This window comes from Microtus pennsylvanicus, chromosome 8, assembly GCF_037038515.1.
Source record: "Microtus pennsylvanicus isolate mMicPen1 chromosome 8, mMicPen1.hap1, whole genome shotgun sequence".
Classification (NCBI taxonomy): domain Eukaryota; kingdom Metazoa; phylum Chordata; class Mammalia; order Rodentia; family Cricetidae; genus Microtus; species Microtus pennsylvanicus.
Window position 1 is genome coordinate 79,772,610 of NC_134586.1, and position 27,597 is coordinate 79,800,206.

The following is a 27,597-nucleotide window of genomic DNA, read 5'->3' on the forward strand; positions in this document are numbered from 1 at the left end:
GGTAATGAAGCAAATGAACTTAACAGACATCTATAGAATATTCCACCCAAAGAGGAAAGAATATACCTTTTTCTCTGCAGCTCATGGAACCTTCTCGAAAATTGACCACATACTAGGTAACAAAGCTAACTTACACAGCTACAAAAAAATATTACTAACCACCTGTGTCTTATCAGATCACCATGGATTAAAGTTAGAATTCAACAACAATGCTACCCCCAGAAAGCCTACAAACTCATGGAAACTGAACAGTCAACTACTGAACCATACCTGGATTAAGGAAGAAATAAAGAAAGAAATTAAAGTCTTCCTTGAATTCAATGAAAATAAGGAAACAACATACTCGAACTTATGGGACACTATGAAAGCAGTCCTAAGAGGAAAGTTCATAGCACTAAGTGCCCACTTAAAGAAAACAGAGAAAGCACATATTGGAGACTTAACAGCCCACCTGAAAGCTCTAGAAAAAAAAGAAGCAGACTCACCTAGGAGGAGTAGAAGACTGGAAATAATCAAACTGAGGGCTGAAATCAACAAAATAGAAACACAGAAAACAATCCAAAGAATCAATGAATCAAGAAGCTGGTTCCTGGAGAAAATCAACAAGATTGACAAACCCCTATCCAAACTAGTCAAACGGCAGAGAGAAAATTTGCAAATTAATAAGATCAGAAATGAAAAGGGGGACATAACCACAAACACAGAGGAAATTCAGAGAGTCATTAGATCTTACTACAAAAGCTTGTATGCCACTAAACTGGAAAATGTAAAAGAAATGGACGCTTTTTTAGATAAATACGATTTACCAAAATTAAATCAGGACCAGGTGAACAATCTAAACAGACCTGTCAGTCGCGAAGAACTAGAAGCTGTTATCAAAAACCTCCCTACCAAAAAAAGCCCAGGGCCAGATGGTTTCAATGCGGAATTCTACCAGAACTTCCAAGAAGACCTAATACCTATACTCCTCAATGTATTCCACAATATAGAAACAGAAGGGTCATTACCAAATTCCTTTTATGAAGCTACAGTTACTCTGATACCAAAACCACACAAAGACTCAACCAGGAAAGAGAATTACAGGCCGATCTCATTCATGAATATCGACGCAAAAATCCTCAACAAAATACTGGCAAACCGAATCCAAGAACACATCCGAAAAATTATCCATTATGATCAAGTAGGCTTCATTCCTGAGATGCAGGGCTGGTTCAACATACGAAAATCTATCAATGTAATCCATCATATAAATAAACTGAAAGAAAAAACCATATGATCATTTCATTAGATGCTGAAAAAGCATTTGACAAAATTCAACATCCATTTATGTTAAAAGTCTTGGAGAGATTAGGGATACAAGGGTCATACCTAAATATAATAAAAGCTATATACAGCAAGCCGACAGCTAACATCAAATTAAACGGAGAGAAACTCAAAGCCATGCCACTAAACTCAGGAACACGACAAGGCTGCCCACTTTCGCCATACCTCTTCAATATAGTGCTGGAAGTTCTAGCAATAGCAATAAGACAGCATAATGGGATCAAGGGGATTCGAATTGGAAAGGAAGAAGTTAAACTTTCGTTATTCGCAGATGATATGATAGTGTACATAAGCGACCCCCAAAATTCCACCAAAGAACTTTTACAGCTGATAAACAGCTTTAGTAATGTGGCAGGATACAAGATCAACTCCAAAAAATCAGTCGCCCTCCTATACTCAAAGGATATGGAAGCAGAGAGGGAAATCAGAGAAGCTTCTCCATTCACGATAGCCACAAACAGCATAAAATATCTTGGGGTAAATCTAACCAAGGAAGTGAAAGATCTATTTGACAAGAACTTTAAGGCATTGAAGAAAGAAATTGAAGAGGATACCAAAAAATGGATGGACATCCCTTGCTCTTGGATTGGGAGGATCAACATAGTAAAAATGGCAATTCTACCAAAGGCAATTTATAGATTCAATGCAATCCCCATCAAGATCCCATCAAAATTCTTCACAGATCTGGAGAGGACAATAATTAACTTTATATGGAAAAACAAAAAACCCAGGATAGCCAAAACAATCCTATACAATAAAGGATCTTCTGGAGGCATTACCATCCCTGACTTCAAACTCTATTACAGAGCTACAGTAATGAAAACAGGGTGGTACTGGCATAAAAACAGAGAAGTCGACCAATGGAATCGTATAGAAGACCCGGACTTCATCCCACAAACCTATGAACACCTCATTTTCGATAAAGGAGCTAAAAGTATACATTGGAAGAAAGAAAGCATCTTCAACAAATGGTGCTGGCACAACTGGATGTCAACCTGTAGAAGAATGAAAATAGACCCATATCTTTCACCGTGCACAAAACTCAAGTCCAAATGGATTAAAGACCTCAATATCAGCCCGAAAACACTGAATCTGATAGAAGAGAAAGTGGGCAATACCCTACAACAGATGGGCACAGGTGATCGCTTCTTAGGTATAACCCCAGAAGCACAGACATTAAGGGCAACATTGAATAAAGGACCTACTAAAACTGAGAAGCTTCTGTAAAGCAAAGGACACTGTCACTAAAACACAAAGGCAACCTACTGACTGGGAGAAGATCTTCACCAACCCCGCAACAGACAAAGGTCTGATCTCCAAAATATATAGAGAACTCAAGAAACTAGACTTTAAAATGCTAATTAACCCAATTAAAAAATGGGGCGCTGAACTGAACAGAGAATTCTCAACAGAAGAAGTTCAAATGGCGAAAAGACACTTAAGGTCATGCTCAACCTCCTTAGCGATCAGGGAAATGCAAATCAAAACAACTTTGAGATATCATCTTACACCTGTAAGATTGGCTAAAGTCAAAAACACCAAGGATAGCCTTTGCTGGAGAGGCTGTGGAAGAAGGGGTACCCTCATCCATTGCTGATGGGAATGCAATCTTGTGCAACCACTGTGGAAGTCAGTGTTTCGGTTTCTCAGGAAATTCGGGATCAACCTACCCCTGGACCCAGCAATACCACTCTTGGGAATTTACCCAAGAGATGTTCTATCACATGTCAAAAGCATTTGTTCAACTATGTTCATAGCAGTATTATTTGTAATAGCCAGAACCTGGAAACAACCTAGATGCCCTTCAATGGAAGAATGGATGAAGAAAGTATGGAATATATACACACTAGAGTACTACGCTGCGGTAAAAAACAATGACTTCTCGAATTTTGCATGCAAATGGATGGAAATAGAAAACACTATCCTGAGTGAGGTATCCCAGACCCAAAAAGATGAACATGGGATGTACTCACTCATAATTGGTTTCTAGCCATAAATAGGGCTCACGGAGTCTACAATAGGCGAATCTAAAGAAGCTAAGTAAGAAGGTGAACCCAAGGAAAAACATATAGTTATCCTCTTGGATAAGGGAAGTAGACAAAATTGCCGGGGAGAAAAGTGGGATCTTGGGGGTGGGGTGGGATGGGGGTTAGGGGAGATGGGGAGAGAAAAGGTAGAAGGGAGGGAGGCGGGACTTGGGGAAACAGGAGGATCGGGATAAAGGAAGGTTGGATAGGGGAGCACGGAACCACAATTCTTAGTTAAGGGACCCACTTTATGGTGGGCAGGAGACTTGACCCTAGAGGGGCTCCCAGGTGCCCAAGCTGAGGTCCCCAGTTAGTTCCCTGGGCAGCTGAGGATAGGGAACCTGAAATGACCCTACCCTAGAGCAATACTGACGAATATATTGCATATCATCCTAGAACTTGCATCTGGCGATGGATGGAGATAGAGACAGAGACCCACACTGGAGCACTGGACTGAGCTCCCAAGGTCCCAATGAGGAGCAGAAAGAGTGAGAACATGAGCAAAGATGTCGGGACCACTAGGAGTGCACCTACCCACTGCGACAGTGGAGATGATCTACTGGGAGCTCACCAAGGCCAGCTGGACTGTTACCAGAAAAAGCATGGGATAAAACTGGACTCTCAGAACATGGCGAACAATGAGGGCTGATGAGACGCCAAGGACATTGGCACGCGGTTTTGATCCTATGCAATGTGCTGGCTTGGTGGGAGCCTAGCCAGTCTGGATGTTCACCTTCCTAGATATGGATGGAGGGGGGAGGACCTAGGACTTACCACAGGGCAGGGAACCCTGACAGCTCTTTGGACTGGAAAGGGAGGGGGAGAGGAGTGGGGGGAAGGGGAGAGGGGTGGGAGGAGGGGGAGAAGAGTGGGAGGAGGGGGAGAAGAGTGGGAGGAGGGGGATGGAAATGGGAGGCTGGTGGGAGGAGGTGGAAATTTGTTTTTTCTTTTCTTTATCCTCCTTTTATCAATAAAAAAAATTAAAAAAATAAAAAAAAAAAAAGCCAGGCATTATGGCAAACACCTACAGTTGTTGCAGCACTTGGGAGGCAGAAGCAGAATGATATCTTGATCAGTCTCTTAGATTCAGTTCAAGGCCAGCCTGGTCTATTAATTGAGTTCCAGAACAGCCAGAACTGTAACACAGAGAAATCCTATCTCAGATAAAAAAAAATGATAGAGATAGATAGATAGATAGATAGATAGATAGATAGATACATACATACATACATACATACATACATAGATACATACATAGATACAATTTATATATACACTTATATAAAATTTATATATATATTTAAATATTATATATAAACTTAAGTATATACACACACAAACACACATATATAAATAGATAAACTTAATAGAAAAATCCATTCAGGAAAATGGGCATGCATTGTTGAAAAATCATAAACTTGTACAACTTTAGTAAAAGTAACACAGAAGTACATACAACAATTAAAATAGTGCATACTTTTTGATTAAGCAACATAATCTAAAATTAATCCTTGAGGAATAACCTAAGATTAATACAGGATATATTTTACTGGTATAGTAAGTAATAAATATAATGGAAAAAAATAAATGAACCAATCCTATAAAAAACCATGAAGTCCTTTCTAAAATTAAAAAACCTAGATGAATTGAGTAGCTATTTGTGATAAAGCAAATCATGCTATATATAAATTTAAGCTAACAGTTTATATTTTGTAATCTAACGTGTGTTGGGTGAAGTGGGGAACACCTGTAATTTTAGCACTCTGGAAACTGAGGCAGAAGACTGAAAGTTCAAAGCCAACGTGGAGGCTACAAAGTAAAGCCCTATCTCAAAACACAATCACTCACAAATCTAACATTTTAAAGTGGTTAATAGGTGGCAAGAGAGATAGCTCAGTGGTTAGGAGCACTGGCTGCTCTTCCAAGAACCCAGATTCAATTCCCAGCACCCACATGGCGCTCACAATTGTCTGTAACTCCAGCACCAAAGGATTCGACACTCTTACACAGACATACATGCAGACTAAACACCAATGTACACAAAATAAAAACAAATCATTTTTTAAAAAGTAGTTAATAGAGTCTAAATTTTATCAATTTTTATGCTTTTTAGTAGGTTTACAGGTGCTATATATATATATATATATATATATATATATATATATATATATATATATTGATATGTATAAATTAAAGGAAACTCATAACTGCTAAACAACTGAAGATCATTTCTATTGTAAGCTCCTTCAAATTCATTTGGTTTTCTCTCAGAAGTCTGAAACAGCAAAAATATTTACACAATGAAAGAATGCTGATTACCAGATAGGATTTTCCACAAGACATCAAGTATGTATTTATTTTATTAACTCAGGTTTGTAAACCTATAAACAAAATCCCCACACAATCAGAAAGGAGATTTGAGTAAATATGACTTCCAAAAGTTTCAACAGAATTTAATCTGCAAAAACCAAGCAAAATCACCAAACAACTGGACGATATCCATTACTTTACCTAGCCTTTCTAAGCTGGTTTCTTCTACCTGAAACTGAAGCTTCTGACACCTCACAAAGTTGGTAGTAAATGTTAAGCAAACATTAATAGATGGTATCTATGATAACTTAAGTCTAAAGAAAGCATACCTGCATCACCAAACATCAGCAAGGCAGCAGCAATGGCTCCATCCATAGTGCTTGTTGATTCAATCAACTAACAAGAAGAAAAGGCAGACATTTAAAAATGAACCCCTGAAGAATTATTTCACAAAGATCTCACTACCATAAACAAACATAGGAAACATCATCTAGAAGGGGGCATGTGATTAGTGTCTTACGCCCTATGGTAAATTTTATTTTGAGAGCTTACACTTGTTACTGAAAATTCCAACATAAGATATCTTTAAAATAAATAAAACTAGAAGAGCACAATCCACTCTTATTTACTTTTCATTATCATGTGACCCATGAGGGACACAACATTACACAGATGCTGTATGCAACAGTTTTTGCAGGAAGGTTATTTAGGAATATAGCATGAACCATGCTACTCTTTCCATGGGCCTGAGTTACATTTCCCCAAAATATTCTGCTTTTGTTTGGTTTATCCCCAGGAGCTGCCAAGTTGATTTTTGCTTTACACACGTAAGCACAACTCTTGCCTAAGTACAATTCAGTTTCACCTCCAGCATAAGCACCTTAATTTTTAAGAAGAGCTCTTTGTTCTCTCTGGTTGTGAGGGACTCATTTATAGACAGCAATAAAGGGCTTGCAGCACAATCCTCCAGATAAACTTGCCTTTTAGAGGTCCTGTTCCCAGCAGGCCTCAGCAGGTGTCAAAATAAATGTCAAAATGGTTGTGTATTATAACTACAGTACCCAACTCAGGAGAGATTTCTTTTTATCATTACAGATGCAAGTAACTATATACATCAGGGGACACAGGCACAGCGCTTGCCATACACACTGTATGACTGAAGATGACTCCCCAGATACCACGGTAAAAGGGGAAAACTGGCTCAGACAACCAGGGCTCTGACTGCACAGGTATGCGCTGGGGTGTGTGTGTGTGTGCGTGTGTGTGTGTGTGTGTGACGACACACGAACCATACACAGCAGTTGAGAGAGGTGGTTGAGAGCAGTAAGTAGCTGCTTTTGCAGAGTACTCAGGTTCAATTCCCAGCACTCATGTGACAGCTTACAATGGTTCATGATCCAGTGTAAGGGGATCTGGCACCTTCTTCTGGTCTCCGTCAGTACCAGGCATGCAAGCAGTGAATGTGCACACATGCAAGCAAACATGCATATACATAAATTTTTTTAAAAAAGTCTTTAAGAAATTTTTTTAAAAAGTACAACCTTTAGGAGATCATTGTCATTTCTTTGTGGGAAAAGTTCCTTCAGTGTCTGAAGCTTAGCATCTTTAAGATCTTCCAATTCTGAAAGGTCTTCCAGTTCTGCAACGTCATTTCTTTGTGTCACAGAAGGAAGGTCATGAGACTCTTCATCTTCAGATGGCTCTGAACTACAAATATTATCACATGAAAAAAGTCTTATTAATGCATCCTACTAATGCTTTCTGTCATGCTGTCTGTATGCAAACACATGACACAATAGAACATTTATAGGAATGTAATCAATATTTGTCAAAGGAAAAGAACTTTTGCCATATTAATGTTGTCAAGTATAAAATCTATATTATTAATACAAGAACACACTGAAAGAGCTCTCAGATTAATCTGACCACAAAGGAAAAAAACAAAGAAAACTCCCTGTCGCTCACTGATATATCTATACATATTTACCGACTTCCTACCTTCCCCTTCCTAAATTTTGCTAATGCTCAGCATCCTGAATGATACTGATCATCTGCTCCTGAGGCAGCATGAAACCTACACTGACACAAAGGTACAAAATATTTCTCTAATAGCGAGGTTATCAGGATTATAGTGATAAAATCAGAGGGGTACAACTGACTGTCAGGAACAAAACCGCAGCAAACAAAGGATTTACTACACAAAGAAGGTTTACTCTATAACAAACAGTTTTAATCTTATTCCACTCTGCTATGCTTGACATGTTAAATATACAGTGTAAAATTTGACTGAACACTTGCCTAACATGGGCAAGGTCCTCAGTTTGATCCCCAACACCAAATAAAGATAGAGATGTAAGTAGACAGAGTGGTACTTTAGACTCTAGAATTTGGATATACAACCTAGACTTTTCAAATCTTGAATATCACAAGTTAACTACCTCACTGACATCTCTACAGATGTCAAGAGTTTTTACACTACAGATAGCTAATAATATCAAAATTTTCTTACTAAATCTTTTAATAAAAATCATATTCTAGAAAACAGAAGGCAGAGTTAGGAAAAACAATAGATGCAGATGAATAAAGTAAAAAATAATCACTCAAATATTTCAAACTACTTTTATCATTTCTGAAAACTCTAACAGGTGCAAACATAGTTGACAACTGTTAAGTATCTTACACTATAATCACTGTGTCTTTGTTGAATTTTTTCTCTTGAACTGTACTGGAACAATTTGGAGCAACATCTTCACTATCAGAAGATAAATCAATATACTGTATTCCTCTTTGACTTTGGAAACACGATAAACTTGCTTTATTTTCATTGTCTGGAGGTTCTGGAACACTAGAATCTTCTGCAAAAGAAAAAAGATATTCTGAGCAAGCCCAAAGTAAATTTTTATTAATTACATTCATGTGCTAATATGAAAATCACCAATTTTGTATTGTTTCTGCTTTAAAACCAAAAAGCTTTCCCCTCATGAAATGGAACAGGAAAACTATGAAGACATGAAAAGAGCCCTAATCTGGCTGAGCCTCTTCCTAGCTGAGAAACAAGAATCATAAAACAACCAATATTTGCTTAAATTTTCCTCTCTTCCCAACTGTACACCTGAAGTTTTCTAAATAATTCACCAGAGATTTACAGTAAAAGGTTTAACTCCCTTGTGAAAATTTAGTGGCTTAGTTTTTTCTTATCTGACTGGTATAGACATTTGATAATCTCAATTATCAAAAGAGGAATAAAGAGAGGGAAGGATGCCTAAAAAATCCACAGAACAATGAAATTAATTACCAAAGCTTCCAAAATCCTACATTGTTACTAACCCACCATCATCTTTTGGGGATGACTCAGTTTCTACCCAAGCAACTCACTTTTCCTTAGCCCTCATACTTAACAAACCTCAATCTGCTTCTCCCAGGTTCATCCTGAAATTATTCTCGACAGGAATACAAGAATGCAGTTTTACCTGAATCAAGACACCAAAACGTTACAGGAACTCCTCAGGCTGCTAGCAGTGACAGCCTGGAGCTGTGCCTCTGCACCCACCGTTGCTGACACTATTTTTCATTGAGAAAAGGTGTTCTCAAACTCAAAACTCACAATATCCCTAGATCTACATGCTTTAGTTACCTAAGTGCTGGCTGGGATAAGAAGAAATAAGCCTCTCCTACAAGGCCCAGCTCTCCTTCAACTTTTTAAGTGGTCTTTTTAATCATTGTTAAGCATACATAATAATGTCTTCATCATGATGTTTTCACATATACATGTTTTCAACTATATCCACCAGCACCATCCCTCCCTTACCATTCCACTCCCACTGATTCCTTTCCTCCTCCCCAGCAGGCACATTTCTAGTAATGTGTTTTTGAAGACTCTGATTTTCAATAGGATTATTTATAGGCACATGCCTGAAGGGTTTGTTTATACTTATCACAGGTACCTTACTAGACACTACTCCATAGAAGAAATTGTTGCCCCTCCTCTATCAATCATTGACTACATAATATACTCTCAGAGTAGTAAGGCTCTCTTGTCACTATCAAGAAAATAAAAAAAAAAAAAATTAGTCGGCCGGGCGGTGGTGGCGCACGCCTTTAATCCCAGCACTCGGGAGGCAGAGGCAGGTGGATCTCTGTGAGTTCGAGACCAGCCTGGTCTACAAGAGTTAGTTCCAGGAGAGGCTCCAAAACCACAGAGAAACCCTGTCTCGAAAAACCAAAAAATTAGTCAATTAGGGCTAATATAAAATGACTGTGCCTCAAAGGTTAGCAAAAACTCCAAAGAATTCCCAAAACAGTTTTAATTTTTTTTGTTTTTTGTTTTTTGTTTCTCTGTAGCTTTGGAGGAGTCTTCCTGGAACTAGCTCTTGTAGACCAGGCCGGGCTCTAACTCACAGAGATCTGCCTGCCTCTGCCTCCCGAAGGCAGGGATTAAAGATGTGCACCACCTCCCAGCTCGCAAAAGAGTTTTATATTTCATATTGATCATTTCTCCTGTTATTGAACACCATGGTGATACTGGCTTTGGGGGTTTTAGTGAAGCAGATCTAAATATTCAAAAAAAAAAAGGGCTGGAGAGATGGCTCAGTGGTTAAGAGCATTGCCTGCTCTTCCAAAGGTCCTGAGTTCAATTCCCAGCAACCACATGGTGGCTCACAACCATCTGAAATGAGATCTGGTGCCCTCTTCTGGCCTTCAGGCATACAGGCAGAATATTGTATATATAATAAGTAAATAAATATTTTAAAAAAAGATGGTGATTATTAAAAAAAAAAAAACCTTAGTATTGGAAAAATGGCTCAGCCATTAAGAGCATATACTATTCTTGCAGAGGACCAGTTTGATTCCCAGCATCCAGATCATGTGGCTTGAAACCTTCAACTCCAGTTCCATGGGATCAGTAGCACTCACCTTTGCAGGCACCTGCACTCATGTGTACATACTCCCAGTGAAACATACATACACATAATTAAAAATTATTTTTAACTAAGAATCGCTACCCCTCACTACTGATAGACTTGGGAAGAGATGTGCGATCCCAGAGCCTCCACATACCCCACCGTATGACCCCACTCGCCTCCAATGGAGAGTTCTAATCAAAGGGTCATACAGATGATCCTAGCTAAACTAAATGGGTCACAGAGCACAACCAACAGTCATGAATCTGGGAAAAATTTGGTAGGGATGAGTGGGTAGGGGTTGATAAGGCTGAGAGGCAGGTGAGAAGGCAGAAGAGAGTAATCAGAATATATACATGTATGAAATCATCAAATAGAAAAATCAGTTTTTAAAAAATTTAGTAATTGGATTAACTACTTCCTAAGTCCTTATCAAGCCCTCAACCATAATAAACAATAACCCTGCAGGACACAGAGTTTATCACCATTTTGTAAATGAAACTAAAGTAAAGAATAAAAACACATCTCCTCCTACATGCTAAGAGAGCAACTCTACCCCTTATTCTGGAAGTCTAAATTAGAATATTCTAAAACTCTAGAATCACGGTAACCACCATTATAATCATTCCTTTATTCCCCACGCAGTGTCAGGAACTGAACGCAGTGCCTCACACAGGAAAACTACCTTGGAGCCCTATCTTAGCCCCATGTAAACAAGTTAACCAAACACTTCATTTTTCTGTGGAAAAAGTCATGCTTCAGTTGTATAGGCAGAAATAGAAATATTTTCCCAACCTTCTTTGATTTCTGTGAGTAGTTCTTGTTATTAAATCCATACTTTCTTTCTCAATTTTATTAAAGCATATATGTGGAGGTCAGTGAAAGAAAACATTTGGGAGTCTTTTTATCCTCCTATCATGTGGGTCCTGGTGAACCCAGGGCAGTCTTGGCAGCAATTTTCTTCATCTTCTGAGCAATCGTGTTGGCTTAACAGATAGTCTGACCTAAAAGGCTAGATGCTGTATGGAATCTGAATATCTAACAAAAACACTGCATTATGTAGCATTAAAACCACTGGCCCATTCTGCATTTCAATCACTCATTTAATCTATGTATTATTCTGTAACATACGGTTTGGTCATTTAGAATATACTTGCTGATTAATGTACATCATCCAAATGTTGACATGTTATAGGAGTTTCTATAAAGCTCTATAGAGAGCTTGTTTGTGCTGTGGAATAATCCTTCTGTACACTGTGAATATTACTCTCATTGGTTAATAAAGAAGCTGATTGGCCTATACAGCAAGGCAGGACAAAGGTTAGGTGGGACAATCAACTGAGGATACTGAAGTAAAGGGCAAAGTCACAGGAAGATGCCAGCCAGGCGCCGAGAAGTAGGATGGGTAGAAAATTAGGTAATAAGTCATGAGCCATGTGGTCAAGCACAGATAAGAAATAGGAGATAACTTAAGTGTAAAAGTTAGCTAGCAACAAGCCTGAGCTATTGGCCGAGCATTTCTAATATTAAGCCTCTGAGTGGCTATTTGGGAACTGACAGGCTGGAGATAAACATCCAAATATATATGGTGTTCCAATGTGGGACCAGAACTTCCACGTAAAACCTGACAAAAGCTTAAAAAGGGATTCTAGACACACAAGAATGGAGTCAAGCATGACTTCTTGGTAAGTTTTTTTTCTCAGGTGGACTTGTCTGCTGGCGGCAAGAAAAGGAGCAGCTCCTTTAAAAGATGGGTTCCTGGCTTGGTATTAGCAGCAAAAATGGGTGGCTTGTTTAAGAGGCCCTGCTGCCCAATACTTATACATTGTTTATGGGCAGCAGGAGGCATACTACTTGGTAGCATGAACCCAACAGTACCAGAGTTGGAGAGGTAGGCCTGACTCTTGCTGGTACCGTGGCCATAAAGCTAGGCTCTCATGAAGCCTAGCAGGGTATTGCCAGCTGCCAAAGCCCTCCCCCCCGCCCCCCACGCCCTTGGTCCTAGCTATGCTGCTTAGCAGTCTAAAGGCACATATGATCAGAAAAAGATAGAAATATATAGTAAATACAGATTCAGATGAAAAAAAACCTGTAAACTGATAACAGTATGTTCATAAATATACATAGCCTTGGGAGAGAGAAAAGAAAGAGCATATACAGTCATAGACTAAAAATATAGTTTTTTTTTAAAAAAATTAAAGTCCTTAAAAAGTGAGTAAAGTAATATAAGAGAAAAAAGCCATGTAAAAATGAGAAATACGCAGAGAGCTGGATCCTGCATGTTACTGTGTTGTCTTTGAATTTTTTGGTTACTAAGAGACACTGGATTGTGAAAACTCCTAGATTCAACCAGCCTATATATTTTAAAAATATCTTAAAAAGGTATGTTACTTTGGGGAAGAGGTTTTGTTTTTATTTCCACAGGAAGTGAAAGATTGTGGATTCATTCAAAATTAAAGATGAGGGCTGGAGAGATGGCTCAGTGGTTAAGAGCACTGCCTCCTCTTCTAAAGGTCCTGAGTTCAATTCCCAGCAACCACATGGTGGCTCACAACCATCCGTAATGAGATCTGGTGCCCTCTTCTGGCCTGAAGGCATGCTTGCAGGCAGAATACTGTATACATAATAATAATAAAGAAAACATTTAAAAATAAATAAATAAATAAATAACAAAATTAAAGATGATCAAGTTTGGTAGAGAAAGACCGTCTAAAAATCCTTTCTACAAACATAAAGAAATAATCCTAAAGACAGGAGGTAGTGGTGCACATGCCTTTAATCCTAGAACTCAGGAGGCAGAGGCAGGTGGCTCTCTGTGAATTCGAGGCCAGATTCAAGGTCTGGTCTACAAGAGCTAGTTCCAGGACAGGCACCAAAGCTACAGAGAAATCTTGTCTCAAAAAAAAAAAAAGAAAAAATACCAGGAAAAAAAAAGAATTCTAAAAGAACTACAAGACACATAATGGATATTTTACCTGCTCAAACACATAAAACAAAAAAATAATCTTTAACTGACTTGTGCACAATTGCGTACAATCTATACTTGTACTAATTAATGAACATATGTAAGTTACCTTTAAAAGTTTATGTGCTTTCAGAGCAAGAGGACCAGAAGCCAATGAAAATGGATGGCCCAGGTGATCCAGCACCCAAAATAGCTCCCAGATTGCTGACTAAGATGATCCAGCCTCACAGAATACTACAGCCAAGACCTAATAGTTATCCTGATTTTCTCATGGTTGATTACCAGCACCCCCAATCAACAGGAAGCAATCTAGGAAACTATACCCACATTCCCAAAAAATGAGTCATGGATATTTATTACCATTTAAGCAGGTTTGATTACAAGTTACTATTAGTAATGGTCAGGAAAAAAAAGCTGAAAAAAAGAGATTAGATTCAGGGATCTCATTCTAAAAAGAAAAGGGGAGGAGATACAGATATTATGTAAAAGGGTAAATTATTGATTCTACTGTAATAAAAAAACCAATTATTAATCTTAAATATTTTATAGTGGTATGGATTTTGATTTATTAATGCAAATTTAGTTATTCTGTATATGTATTTCTACTCTTGTTGGGGTATTGTGCTTATGCAACTCACTTAAAAATGTAATGTATAATGAAGAAATACAAATTAGCCAGGCAGTGGTAGCACACATCTTTGTCCAGCACTCTGGAGGCACAGGCAGGCAGATCTCTGTGAGTTCAAGGCCAAGCCTGGTCTGCAGAGTGATTTCTAGGACTGGCTCCATAGCTACTGAGAAACCCTATCTTGGAAAAAAAAGGAAAAAAAAAGAAATACAGATTAATAGTAACCTTAATAAACTTATAGTCATGCCAGTTATGTTTTTAAGGTCATACAAAATTTTAAAAAAAAAGTGATACCATGCCTCAAAAAGCCAAATAATATTGCGCCCTATAAAAGTTAACTGAAAACAAATTTCCCACTGCTTTTCTCAGAGATAGTCACTGTACTATGGCAAGACTTAATTAAATGCATATTTTTATTGTTTCTTTAAAGATATATTAAGTGAACCGTGCATTTACAAAATCCTGGGAAAGCATACAAGTCTGAAGCCTTGCACTGACTCACAGCTGAATGCCTGAATGTGTTCAAGGTGCCATAGCAGTAGATAGAGAATGCAAAAGGTTCTGGACAGAAGGTAAGTTATTGTTCAACTTTCCCTGAAAAAAAAAAAAGGCACAAGAATCATATACAAATAGTAGAAAAAGACAAGATCTCCTGAGTAAATTGGGAGCATGGAGATCTTTGGAGACAGCAGAAAGGGAGGGGAGAAGGAAAGGGAGCGGAGAAAAATATATAGCTCAATAAAAACAATTTTTAAAAAAGCATCATATACACGAATTACAATTAAACGCAATAAAAGACTCAACCAAATGCTAAATTAGTAAGGGAAGACAGCCTGCTTTTTCCCATCTAAAAATAAAATAAAATGGCTTTTTAAATAAGACCACTTTTTATCATTACCAAAATAGGAGCCTATAACATATGCTTATGAAAGTCTCCCACAAGCAGAGTTATAAGCAAATTTTAAACTCTTTTATGCCCATCCTCGTATCTGAATAACGAACCAAAGTAAGAGTTCAGAGTTGAGGTGAAACTGAGCATGGTGGGGATCGAGCAGAAACAAGCGGACAGGAAGTTCAAGGGCATCATCAGTGGGTTTATAGTCAGCCAGAAAAACAGGAGACCCTGCCTAGAAAGGTTCATGGTCACATTGGTTTGGTCTTTTTCTTTTGTTGAAGAGTGGGGAGGTTGAGAGAGGGTCTTTTTTTTGTTTGTTTGTTTTTTTGTTTGTTTGTTTGTTCTTTTTTGTTTTTTGAGACACGGTTTCTCTGTAGCTTGGGGCCTGTCCTGGAACTAGCTCTCATAGACCAAGCTGGCCTTGAACTCTCAGAGATCCGCCTGCTTCTGCCTCCTGGGATTAAAGTGCTGGGATTAAAGATATGTGCCATCACCTAGGCTAGAGAGGGTCTTATGTGTATAGCACAGACTGACTGAATCGGCCTCCCAAAGGCTGGAATTACAGGTGCCTAACACCAAGCCTGACTTTGATTTGTCTTTATAAGTGGCCCAACACCAAGGCTCAGGCAAAAACAAAAAATTACTACTGGAATATTAAATATCCATAGAGCTAATTCAAATTACCCTAGTAATCCATAAGTAAAGCTTCTCTCAACATAGAATGGAAACAAGCCTTTACATCCATGAGGTATATTTATGAAAGCTGGCCAATTCTCAATGTATAATTACATATATTGCTCTAACATAACAATTTATTTACAAGACAATTTCCTGGGATATCAATTAAACTGCATATTCGTCCTTCTAAAAGAACAAACAGGACTGGTGGTGGGCAGTATTTGCTGCTGCAGACTGGTGGCATGAGGTAGAACCCACACTAAAGGGCAATGAGAAACAAGTCCACAAAACTGTCTTCTGACTGACACGTGTACACAGTGGCACCACCAGTGCAATTCTTCCTTTCTCCACCATACAAAGGACTGACTGAATGAATGAATGAATGAGAACCTAGGCAGTTTGGATGCTCACCTTACTAGACCTGGATGGAGATGGGTGGTCCTTGGACTTCCCACTGGGCAGGGAACCCTGATTGCTCTTTGGGCTGACGAGGGAGGGGGACTTGTTTGGGGGAAGGGGAGGGAAATGGGAGGCGGCAGGGAGGAGGCAGAAATCTTTAATAAATAAATAAATAAATTTAAAAATAAAATAAAAAATCCTCAAGGTATTTGAAGATTAAAAAAAATGTTTATACGTAAGTTTTTTATTTTAGCCAGTATTTTGCTTATACATTTATATTAGTCATATCTTAAGAGCTTTAGATCAATGCACTTAATGCCACATAGAAAACCCTAACTTCAGTAACCAGAAATATAGAGACAATACCTACATGATCTAAATAAAATATTACCTGGAAGTACTATACATGGGAAAAAAAAAAGAATGAATGAAATTACGTATTTGAGGGGGAGACAAACAGAAGTTAGGCATGTACCAGTTTGGTGACACATGCTTTTAATATCAAAACTAGGGAAGAGGATACAGGAGGATCAGTAATTCAAAGACAATCTTATTTATATGTGTTTATGCTAACCTGGGTAGCATAAAATCATAAGCCAAATGCCAAAAACAAAACAAACAAAAGCTAGAGAGATGGCTCAGCAATTAAAAGCACTGGCTACTCTTAACAGAGGGCCAAAGTTCAATTCCCAGCACCAACAAAGCACCTCACTACTAGAGCCACAACTGCAGGGTATCCGATGCCTGCTCTGGCCTCTACAGCACCAGATACATGTGGTGCACAGGCATATGTATAGGCAAAACCTGTACACATACAATAAATTTTAATTATAAAAAAAGAAACAGTTAAGGTTCTTTTTGTGTGTGTATTGTAGATGGAAAAGAAAATGATTAGTGGATACAAACGGTCCTGAACTTTCTTATGTTTTAGATTTTTCTTTTAATGTGTACGGGTGTTTGCCCACATGTACATATGTATAGCATGTGTGTGCCTGGTGCTGAGAGGCCAGAAGAGGATGTTCAATCTCTTGAACTGGTCCATATTTGGGTGCTTAGAACTGAACCCAGGTTCTCTGCAAGAGCATCATGCTCTTAACCACTGAGTGATCACTCCAGCCCTTGGACTTTTTATCCCTAGTACCTAAAATAGAAAAAAAAAGGTCACAAAAAGATGAAACTGTGACTTGAAATCATTTATGCCATCTTGCTGTGCTGTTGTACACACTGTGTTAAAACAACAATAATGATGAACAAATAGTTTTGAGTACATTCAGTTTGTTTTATTTAGTACAGTACATACAATTCCACTGTTAGGAATTCTAGGTCTGTGTGTTAGATCGCCTCACTCCACAGCAGTGACCTAAGTCTAACCTTCATCCTTTGTCCACAAACCACACGTCAATGTTGTGAAAAGAAAATGTTTGGTGACTATTTTAAGCCTCTGTAAATTATATTCAGCTTTTTGTTTTCCAGAGTTAAAAGAGGTAATACATATTAGTTAACATAAAATTAAATATTTTCTTCTACTCAAGCTCCTACAGTTTTGGTAAAAATTAATTATATTTTAAGGCTACAAAGAAAATCTCAATAATATTAGTGGATTGACACAATTAATACATAACATATTCATAAAAAATGTTATAGCAAACCTCACTTGTACGGTTCTATCAACTACATTTAATTGTAGCAAGTATTTCTAAAATGCAAACACAATTTCAGACACTTGGAAATTTTAATTAGGAAACAAAATACATATAAATCACTTTTTAACAACTTTCAAGTGGGAGAGGGAAAGAAACACATTCAATTCTAGAATATATGTGTGTGTTAACATAAATACTAGGGAACTGATACATTAGAAAAACAAGACTACTGACCCCAGACACAAACAAACATGACCTTAGATATGAGGATGCTATGTTAATAAGTGGCTGCTAACTGGTACATCCTGAGCTGAGGAGAAAGTCATCACCCTTTAATTCTGGATGAGATTTAAAATTAAAATCAACATATACCAATTCATACTCCATAGGCTGGCTATTATCAAAAACTACCCAAATCCACAAGATGTTATTGATTCATGCCTGTGACTTCAGTACTGAGAAGGCTGAGGCAAGATCGTAATACGGCCAGCCTGAGCTACGAAGCTCTCAAAAACAAAACTTAAAACCATTTTTCTTCCCCCAAAACAAACTGCACCAGAATAGAAAATAACTCATGTTGCAGCTCAGTAGTATTGTATGAAGTAAACCCACATAAACTCTGGGTTCAATTTCTAGCGGCACACACAAAATGAGTAAAACTTTTAAAGCCCCTGAAAGCAGAAAAACTGAAATCCATGTACTGGAGGTAGAAATGTTAAGTGGAAAAACCACTATGTGATATGGGAGTCCCCTCTGTATGCTGTGTAATAAATAAGCTGGGGCCTGTGAAAGGGTAGAGCAGAGCTAGGTAGAGAGTGGGGGGCGGTGAACTAAACTGAATGCTAGCAGAAAGGAGGCAAAGTCAAAGAGAAGCCATGTAGCCCCAGGGGGGAGACAGCCGCCAGAACTTCACCAGGTAAACCACAGCGACATGGCAATACACAGATTACTAGAAATGGGTTAAATTAATACGTAAGAGCTAGCCAAAAAGAAGCTAGAGCTAATGGGTCAAGCAGTGATTTGATACAGCTTCTATGTAGTTATTTAGGGTCTGAGTTGCTGGGCGGCCAGCAAACAAACAAGGGACCTCCTTACAACAACTATGGTATAATATAGCAGTTCCTCAAAAAGCAATGATATGCAAAAAAACAGATATGCACACAGGGAGGTGGTGGTGACACACACCTTTAATCCCAGCCCTGGGGAGGAAGTAGGCAGATCTCTGTGAGTTTGAGGCCAGCCTGGTTTACAAGAGCTAGTTCCGGGGCTGGAGAGATGGCTCAGCAGTTAAGAGTATTGCCTATTCTTCCAAAAGTCCTGAGTTCAATTCCCAGCAATCACATGGTGACTCACAACCATCTGTAATGAGGTATGGTGCCCTCTTCTGGCCTGCAGGCATACATGCAGAAAGAATATTGTATACAAGGGCCGGGTGGTGGTGGCGCACGCCTTTAATCCCAGCACTCGGGAGGCAGAGGCAGGCGGATCTCTGTGAGTTCGAGACCAGCCTGATCTACAGAGCTAGTTCCAGGACAGGCTCCAAAGCCACAGAGAAACCCTGTCTCGAAAAAACCAAAAAAAAAAAAAAAAAAAGAATATTGTATACATAATAAATAGAAAAAAAGAGCTAGGTCCAGGACAGTCAGGGCTGTTACACAAAGAAACCCTGTCTCAAAAAAAAGAAGGAAGGAAGGAAGGAAGGAAGGAAGGAAGGAAGGAAGGAAGGAAGGAAGGAAGGAAGGAAGGAAGGAAGGAAGGAAGAGAAAGAAAAATACAGCGTAGACTGGATTATGATTTTTGCCATAAAACTAAGAAACTCTGGAGCTGGAGAGATTGCTAAGCAGTTAAGAGCACTGGCTGCTCTTCCAAAGGATCAATTTGAGTCCCAGCACTCACCCCATACCTCACACCTGTCCGTAACTCCAGGTCCAGGGAATGACACTCTTTTCTGACCTACTCAGAAACAGCATGCAGGCCGGGCAGTGGTGGCGCACGCCTTTAATCCCAGCACTCCGGAGGCAGAGGCAGGCGGATCTCTGTGAGTTCGAGACCAGCCTGATCTACAGAGCTAGTTCCAGGACAGGCTCCAAAGCCACAGAGAAACCCTGTCTCGAAAAAACCAAAAAAAAAAAAAAAAAAAGAATATTGTATACATAATAAATAGAAAAAAAGAGCTAGGTCCAGGACAGTCAGGGCTGTTACACAAAGAAACCCTGTCTCAAAAAAAAGAAGGAAGGAAGGAAGGAAGGAAGGAAGGAAGGAAGGAAGGAAGGAAGGAAGGAAGGAAGAGAAAGAAAAATACAGCGTAGACTGGATTATGATTTTTGCCATAAAACTAAGAAACTCTGGAGCTGGAGAGATTGCTAAGCAGTTAAGAGCACTGGCTGCTCTTCCAAAGGATCAATTTGAGTCCCAGCACTCACCCCATACCTCACACCTGTCCGTAACTCCAGGTCCAGGGAATGACACTCTTTTCTGACCTACTCAGAAACAGCATGCAGGCCGGGCAGTGGTGGCGCACGCCTTTAATCCCAGCACTCCGGAGGCAGAGGCAGGTGGATCTCTGTGAGTTCGAGACCAGCCTGGTCTACAGAGCTAGTTCCAGGACAGGTTCCAAAGCCAAAAAACCAAAAAAAAAAAAAAAAAAAAAAAAAAGAAACAGCATGCACATGGTGCAGATACATGCTGGCAAAACACCCAGACATATAAAATAAAAATAGATCATTTAAAAATTAGTGAGATTCTGTGACCTGGCTTTTTGGAGCCCATTTCCTATAAAGAGAAACCTTGCTCAGCCTAGACACAAGAGGAAACTTTTCTGTAGTAGCCAGGCAGTGGTGGCACACACTTTAATCCCAGCACTGGGGAGGCAGAAACAGGCGGATCTCTGTGAGTTTTAAGGCCAGCCTGGTCACAAGAGCTAGTTTCAGGACAGGCTCCAAAGCTACAGAGAAACCCTGCCTTGAAAAACAAAACAAATTTCTATAGTACACAAGTAGGATTATGTTCTAAATGTTTGTGCTCCCACCAGCACTCACGCGCTGAAATCTGTTGTATTTGGAACAGTCCACTGCACAGGCCACACTGCCTCCAACTTACGAAGCCCTGTGTCAGCTTCCCCAGTGCTAAGATAACAGGCAGATATCACATCTGGCTAATGTACAAAAAATTAACACCTAAGGTGACGGCATCTGAAGACTCAGCCATTGAACTGTGAGTTCAAAGCCATCATAAATGAAATTAGTGATTTTTAAAAACAGAAAAAAGAAAAAAAAAAACAGGCAGACTCATCCTGCGTCAATTGAGTGTCCAGCCAAAAGACATCTAAGATGTGGGTCCACTTCAAACAGAGTCTTCTGGTATCATAAATTGAATTTCCAATCTTCAACATGAGGATTAAATTCCTGCTATTTAGAACTAGTCTATGACAGTATGGGCGAGAGACTATATAGCCTTTTTTAGTATATGTACATTTCTTTGGTTTCTCAAGTATCCTACACTGGCCTCAAACTAGTTGCATAACTGAGAATGACTCTGAACTTCCTGATCTTCCCATCTCCACCTCTGAAGAGTTAGAATTACGGATGTGTGCAACCATTTCTGACTTCTGTACTACATTCCTTACTTCAGGCTACCTAAACCTCTTTAACAGGTAACAAAACACATCACAACTGTTTCAAGGCAACATGTATTTTCAACACTTTCATCCATTTTTTCATCCAACAATGATTCCATGATGACTGTTTAGTCTACTCCAAAGGTTATTTCTTCTGAGACATTTCATGAACCTTCTCAGTAATATGTAAGAGCTTACTGTATTCCTCTCAATTCCTCCCTCTATCAACATAAACACTACTCAACACTGCAACACTAATAGCTATGAAACTATGGTTCAGATTTCAGCTTACTTTTCTTAGTTTTTTCCCTATCATGATTATCACATTGCACTTGCTTAATACACACATTTAAGCATCCTTTCTCCCAGCTACTCCCCAAGGACTGCAATCCACTCATTTTACTCTAGCATATAAATAGAACACAACAAGTTCTTTTAATTTATCTACCACTATTTTAATACCACCAAATCCATTGTGCTCATAAAAGCCAAAGGTTAAAAAAAAAAGTTTAAGTATTAATAACTTAGACACTCAGTAAAATCAGCCCGAGGGCTAAGGTTGTAGGTCATGGTTAAGCATTTGCCTAGCATTTCTTAAGTTCTGGGCTCATTCTGCACAATAAATTAAATAAATGAAATCAAGACCCACTAATTAACACTTTCACACCCAAAAGCTAAGAATGCTAAAGAAAGTTTATGAGGCAATGCAGCTCAGTGCTGAGTGCTTGCATAGCAAGCATAAGGCCAAGGGGAGGAAAAAACAGTAGAAAAGGGAGAGAAGGGGAAGAGAGCATGTTCATACATACAAATAAATATATAAATGTTTTTAAAAGATAAGGAATGATAAAAGGTCAGTAATCCCAGCATTTGGGAGGTGTAAGCAAGGATGATCAAGAAACAAAGGTCGGGAGGCTAGAGAAATGGCTCAGCGGTTAAGAGCACTGTTCTTCCAGAGGACCTGGGTTCAATTCCCAGCACCTACATGGCAGCTTACAACTGTCTGTAACTCCAGTTCTAGAAGATCTGATACCTTCATACCAATTCACATAAAATAAAGTATGTTAATAGTAAGCTTCATCCTCACCCCTGGAAGACGCAATTAAATTTTTCATATATTAATAAAAAAGAGCGAGATAGGGCAATGGCTCAGATGTTAGAAGGCCATGTTGTCCTTTCAGTTCCCCCTCAGAAGAGGCTAACACACACATGTAACTGCAGTTCCTGCTGAGCCGTGCCCTCTTTTGGCTTCTGTAGACATTAGGGACACTCATGATGCACACACATATATGCAGCCAAAACACAAAAATAAATCCTTTTTAAAGAGGGTGGTGAGACAGCTTAGCAAATGAAGGAGCAAATTTCAATCCTCAAGACACACATGGAAGAAGAGCACTGACCCCAGCAAACTGTACTCTCACCTCCAAACAGTCACCAACAATAAATTAAAAGTTTAACAAAACCACAGGCAGTAGTAGCGCACACCTTTAATCCCAGCACTTGGGAGACTGAGGAAGGAGGATCTCTGAGAATTCGAGGTCAGCCTGGTCTACAAGGGCTTGTCCAAAGACAGGCTCCAAAACTACAGAGAAACCCTGTCTCGGGAATGAATAAATAAATAAATAAATAAATAAATAAATAAATAAATAAATAAATAAATAAATAAATAGTGTTTTAAGGAAGCAAAGCACAAAATACATACATATAACAGTATTGATAAGTAACTAAAACACTGCACTGAAATCTTGTTTAGAAAGCACGTTTACTTTCAGAGATGAGACTTAAAAATTCTCACCCAATGCCCACTTAATTAAAATGAAGCAGAGGCACACAAAATGTCCTACTTACACCCAATTCTTTCTTGACCCACTGAAGTCTGAAACCTAAACCCTGGTGGGCCCACAGTTCTCCAAGCAACCAGGAAACATGTATGTCAGAAGCAGGAACACCACACACACAAGCTCAACCTCATCTACACAAAAGATGTTGTCTCAAAAATAAATAATAAACAGCAAAATGGGGTTTTGGAATTAAAACACACCTTTAATCCCAAAAGAGGCAGGCAGATCTGTGTGGCCAGCCTGTTCTACACAGTGAGTTTCAGACCAGCCACACCTACACTAAGAAACCCTGTCTCAGAAAATAAACACGTATATGAATAAATAAATACAATAGTAAGGGAAATATGTTCAAAGCCAGCCTGAGCTATTTCTTTAAAAACTGAGTATACCTGAGTGGTTGTGCACTACTTTAATCCCAGTACTAGAGAGCCAGAGGCAGTTAGATCTGAGTTCCAGGACAGCCAGGGTTACACAGAGAAAACCTGTCCAGAAAAAAACAAAAACAAACAAAAAAGGCATAACTACTGGAAAATTACTTGAACATCAGACATTAGATACATACATACACACAGCCATTTTCATGCAATTCAGATAGAAAATAGAAAAGAAAAATTGTCAATTCTGGGCTTAAAATCCTTCCAGTTAAATAAATCAAAGCCTTTAGAAATCTGACTCTTAATCCACCGAGTTTCAATTACATCCAAGTCTTTTAAAATGTTCTCCTAAGCTTCATGGGAGGGTTGCCCAACACACCTGTAATCCCAAGACCAGGGAGGCTAAAGCACGGAAAGGCCAGTTTCCACTACCTATCAAATTCAAGGCTACAGATGCTGCCTAAGACCCTGTCTTAAAAAGAAAAAGAAAAGAAAAGGTTGTTTTAATAATTGTAATCAGTCATTAATGTTCCATTCCAGTGAAAGATTAGCAAACAAAAAGATACATGGGTGTCTTAGGGTTTCTCTTGCTGCGATGAAACACCAAGACCAAAAAGCAAGCTGGGGAGGACATGGTTTATTTGGTCAATACTCCACATTACTCTTGGTTAAAGGAAGCCAGGCTAGGAACTCCAACAGGGCAGGGAACTTGAAATAGGAGTTAATGCAGAGACCATGGAGGGGTGCTCTTCACGGCTTGCTCACCTCTTTTCTTATAGATTCCAGGACCACCTGCCCAGGGGTGGTATGATACACAATGGACTGGGCCTTTCCCCCATAAATCACTAAATTTAAAAAATGCCCTACAGACTTAGCTACAGCCTGATCTACAGCATTTTTTCTTAACTGAAGTTCCTTCTTTTCTCTCACTCAACTTTAGCTTGTGTCCAGTTGGCATAAAACCATCCAGTACAATGGGTAAAAATGCATGCTAACAGTCTTTCTGGTCATACTAATTTAAAAGTTTTTGATATACTGCCTGCCATCAGAAATACGTTATTGAAACAGAAACTAAAACTTCCAACATTACCATCACATTCCTAAGAAACTGTCCAGCTGGGTGGTGGTGGCAGCGGGCAGTGCCGCCTTTAATCCCAGCAGGCGGAGGGAGAGGCGGGTGGGTCTTAGTAAATTCAAGGCCAACCTAGTCTAAAAAGAGAATTTCAGGACAGCCAGGACTGTTAAAAGGAGAAATCCTGTCTTGGGCAAAAAAAGAAAAAGAAACAGGTAGTGGTGGCACACGCCTTGGGAGGCAGAGGCAGGCAGATCTCTGAGTTCCAGACAGCATGATCTACAGAGGAAGTTCTAAGACAGCCACGCTACAGAGAAAGCCTGTCTCAAACAAAAACAAACAAACAAACATAAAAAAAAAAGGGAGGGAGGGACGGAGGAAGGAAGGTAGGTACCTAATATGATTTGTGGCTCACTCTCAGCAATTCAAATGTGTAAATTTGTAAGAGTCTACTAAGTCTCTTAAAACTTAACCTGCCTGGGTCTCCTTTCCAAAAATCTATTTACCTTACAGGATTATTAAATGACATAATGAGAAACACCACTAACTATACCTAAAAAAATTAATGTTCATAAAGTTTTGAGGCCAGTGAGCTGGGTCGGCAAAGTGCTTGCCCCACAAAACTGGCACCCTCAGTTCCACGCAGAGAACCACGATGCAGAGGAAGCCGATGCCTCAAACTGTTCTCTGACCTCCACAACATGCTGTGTGGGTTACATCCTTGTTCCAAAATCCTCATCTGGGACTCACTCTCCTCAGCTGATGGTCCCTAACAACCCGTGTCACTCATTTAAAATGCTTTACTCACCAACAGTAACAAAAACTACTGAGGTGACTGAGGTGGGTCAAGCCTGTAACCATGGCTGAAATCCCAGCACTGGAGAGAGTGAGGCAGGGGTACTGTTTGAGTTCCTTGCCATATCGGGCTACATAGTGAACAGCAAGCTGCACTGGAATACACAGCAAGCACCCAGTTTCAAAAAGCCAGGAAAAGGATGCCAGGTGTGCTGACGACACGTGGCTGTAATCCCAGCCCTAGGGAGGCAGAGACCGGAGGATCACAATTTCAAAGTCACCCAGTCTACAATGTGAGTTTCACAGCAGCTCAAAGCTACACAATCAGATCCTGCCTCAAGCAAAAAGAGGTAGGAAAAAAATCTAAAGGAATATTAGAATGAATGAAAACCTGTAATCAAGTTAACAGCCCCAAGGTCTACGCCATAACAGGACTGCCTACATCGCTCTCTGAGTAGCCATTTTGACCTAAGACTCCTGTAAACTAGGCTTTCGGCGTCCATCGTTGTGCTGCGGCATCCCAACATCTCTTACGTGTGAAATAACAATGGAAATGTGCTCGGTTGGCAGGTACTTGGTGCCTATGGCAGTACCAACGCCGGCTGTGTTTCAAAGGGCAAAACCAGAGATAATGTATTAGTCTGGGTAGTACCACCACTTCCTCTTTTCTGTCACCTCTGGATGCTTTATCCAGTTTGCCACATTGTAACTCACCTGTTTTTTCAGTTATATCTGAGTCTGGGGTGTTTGCCCTGCTAACTTCCCCTTCAGCATTCTCCTCTTCAGCACTAAGAGAAATTGGTGATGAAGGAGCGGGCTGGGAGGTCTGAGGGGCTGCTTCGGGAGCTTCCTCAATCTTATTCCTTTTCTCAAAGCGAAAACGGTCCAAGTTGAAAAGATTCATATTGATAGAGACCAGCTCCCTGAGGGGCTGACAGCTTTCAATGAACTAGCTGCAGGGAGGGAACAAAAAAGAAAAAAAGGGGGATATGAGGCCGTGAAAACAAGAAACAACACAAAGCCACCACACTTGGCTCCGAGAGAAAGGGGGTCCGCACGTATGCCGAGGCCCGGTTCCGGCTGCGCTTTGTTAGGCCACACGGAGGCGGGCGGAAAGGCGTCCCTGCCCAATGCCCGTCTCGCCCTCGCGGCGTCGCCCCGGCCCGCGCAGTCCCACGAGCCGACCCCGGCGCTCCTCACCCGGGCCGCAGAGGCGCGCGCCCGCCTTCCCGCCGCGTCGCCCGGACCCAGTGCCCGCCGCCTCCACACAGCCCGCCAGGCCCGCGCCTCCGCCGCAGGGACACAAAGGGCCGAGCGGGGAGCGGCGCTCCGCCCGGAAGTAGACGCGGAGAGGCCCGAGTGAGGAGGAAGCGGCCGGGCCGGCGCGCCACCGAAGGGAGCCCGCCCGGCGGCCTTGCCGCCTACACTTACGGCCTCGTGAGCTCCGCGTTGTAACAAAGGTGAAAAAGAACAAAATAATTCCTGGAGTGAGGCGACGGTAGCCTGGCCGGGACCTTCCCAGACAGCGCCGAGCAAGCCACCGAGCGCGCAGTGATGACGCAACACGCCTGGGCCTTGTACTTCCTAGCAGAGCGTGGTCAGAAAATGTCTGAGCGCGCCGTTGTCATGGTAACTTGTATCTACCTCTGCTAGGTTCTAGGGGTCTGATTGTTCCGTGGTTCCATTTCTTCACGCCAGCTACAGAGCTAATCGAACAATAACAACACAATGATAACAAATGGCGTCGTAATGTATAATTAATACGTAGTTTGTATCCTGTGTTCCACAATGTCAGATGTGAAATATAATTTTTCACTATAATTGTGTTTGTCATTTTGGACCTGACAGTGTTTTAATTGGGTACCCTCAATCATTACAAAATAGTTTTATCAAAAAAATAAAAAAAAGCCAAGGCCTGGCTAGCGAGGCGGCTAAGCCAGTAAAGGTGCTTGCTGCTAAGTCTGATGAACCTGAGTTTGATCACCTAGGCCCTTTAGTGAAAGGAGAGAACCAGTTGCGAAAGGTATCCTCTGACTCCCACATGTGCTCCGTGACACAGCGCACCCACACACATGCACATTCATGCATACATACCGGGGCCTGCAAATGCTAAGTCATGAGCAAGAGACAAAT

The 27,597-nt window shown here is 40.1% G+C and overlaps 1 protein-coding gene across 2 annotated transcripts in view; it reads right to left on the minus strand.

The window, feature by feature from the left end:
* Positions 1–27,020, minus strand: part of Smarcad1 (SNF2 related chromatin remodeling ATPase with DExD box 1) — a 73,311-nt gene extending 46,291 nt beyond the window's left edge. The window contains exons 1-5 of one of the 2 annotated variants that reach the window (XM_075983932.1): positions 26,896–27,020; positions 26,179–26,417; positions 8,341–8,515; positions 7,202–7,367; positions 5,990–6,056 (exon numbers count right to left, since the gene is read on the minus strand). In XM_075983932.1, coding sequence (XP_075840047.1) covers positions 5,990–6,056; positions 7,202–7,367; positions 8,341–8,515; positions 26,179–26,368 — 598 coding nt within the window. In that variant the 5' untranslated portion in view covers positions 26,369–26,417; positions 26,896–27,020. Of the gene's footprint in view, positions 1–5,989; positions 6,057–7,201; positions 7,368–8,340; positions 8,516–26,178; positions 26,418–26,664; positions 26,801–26,895 lie in introns of those variants that run through there. The other variant, XM_075983933.1, reaches the window with a different exon arrangement.
* Between the last annotated feature and the right edge of the window lie 577 nt (positions 27,021–27,597).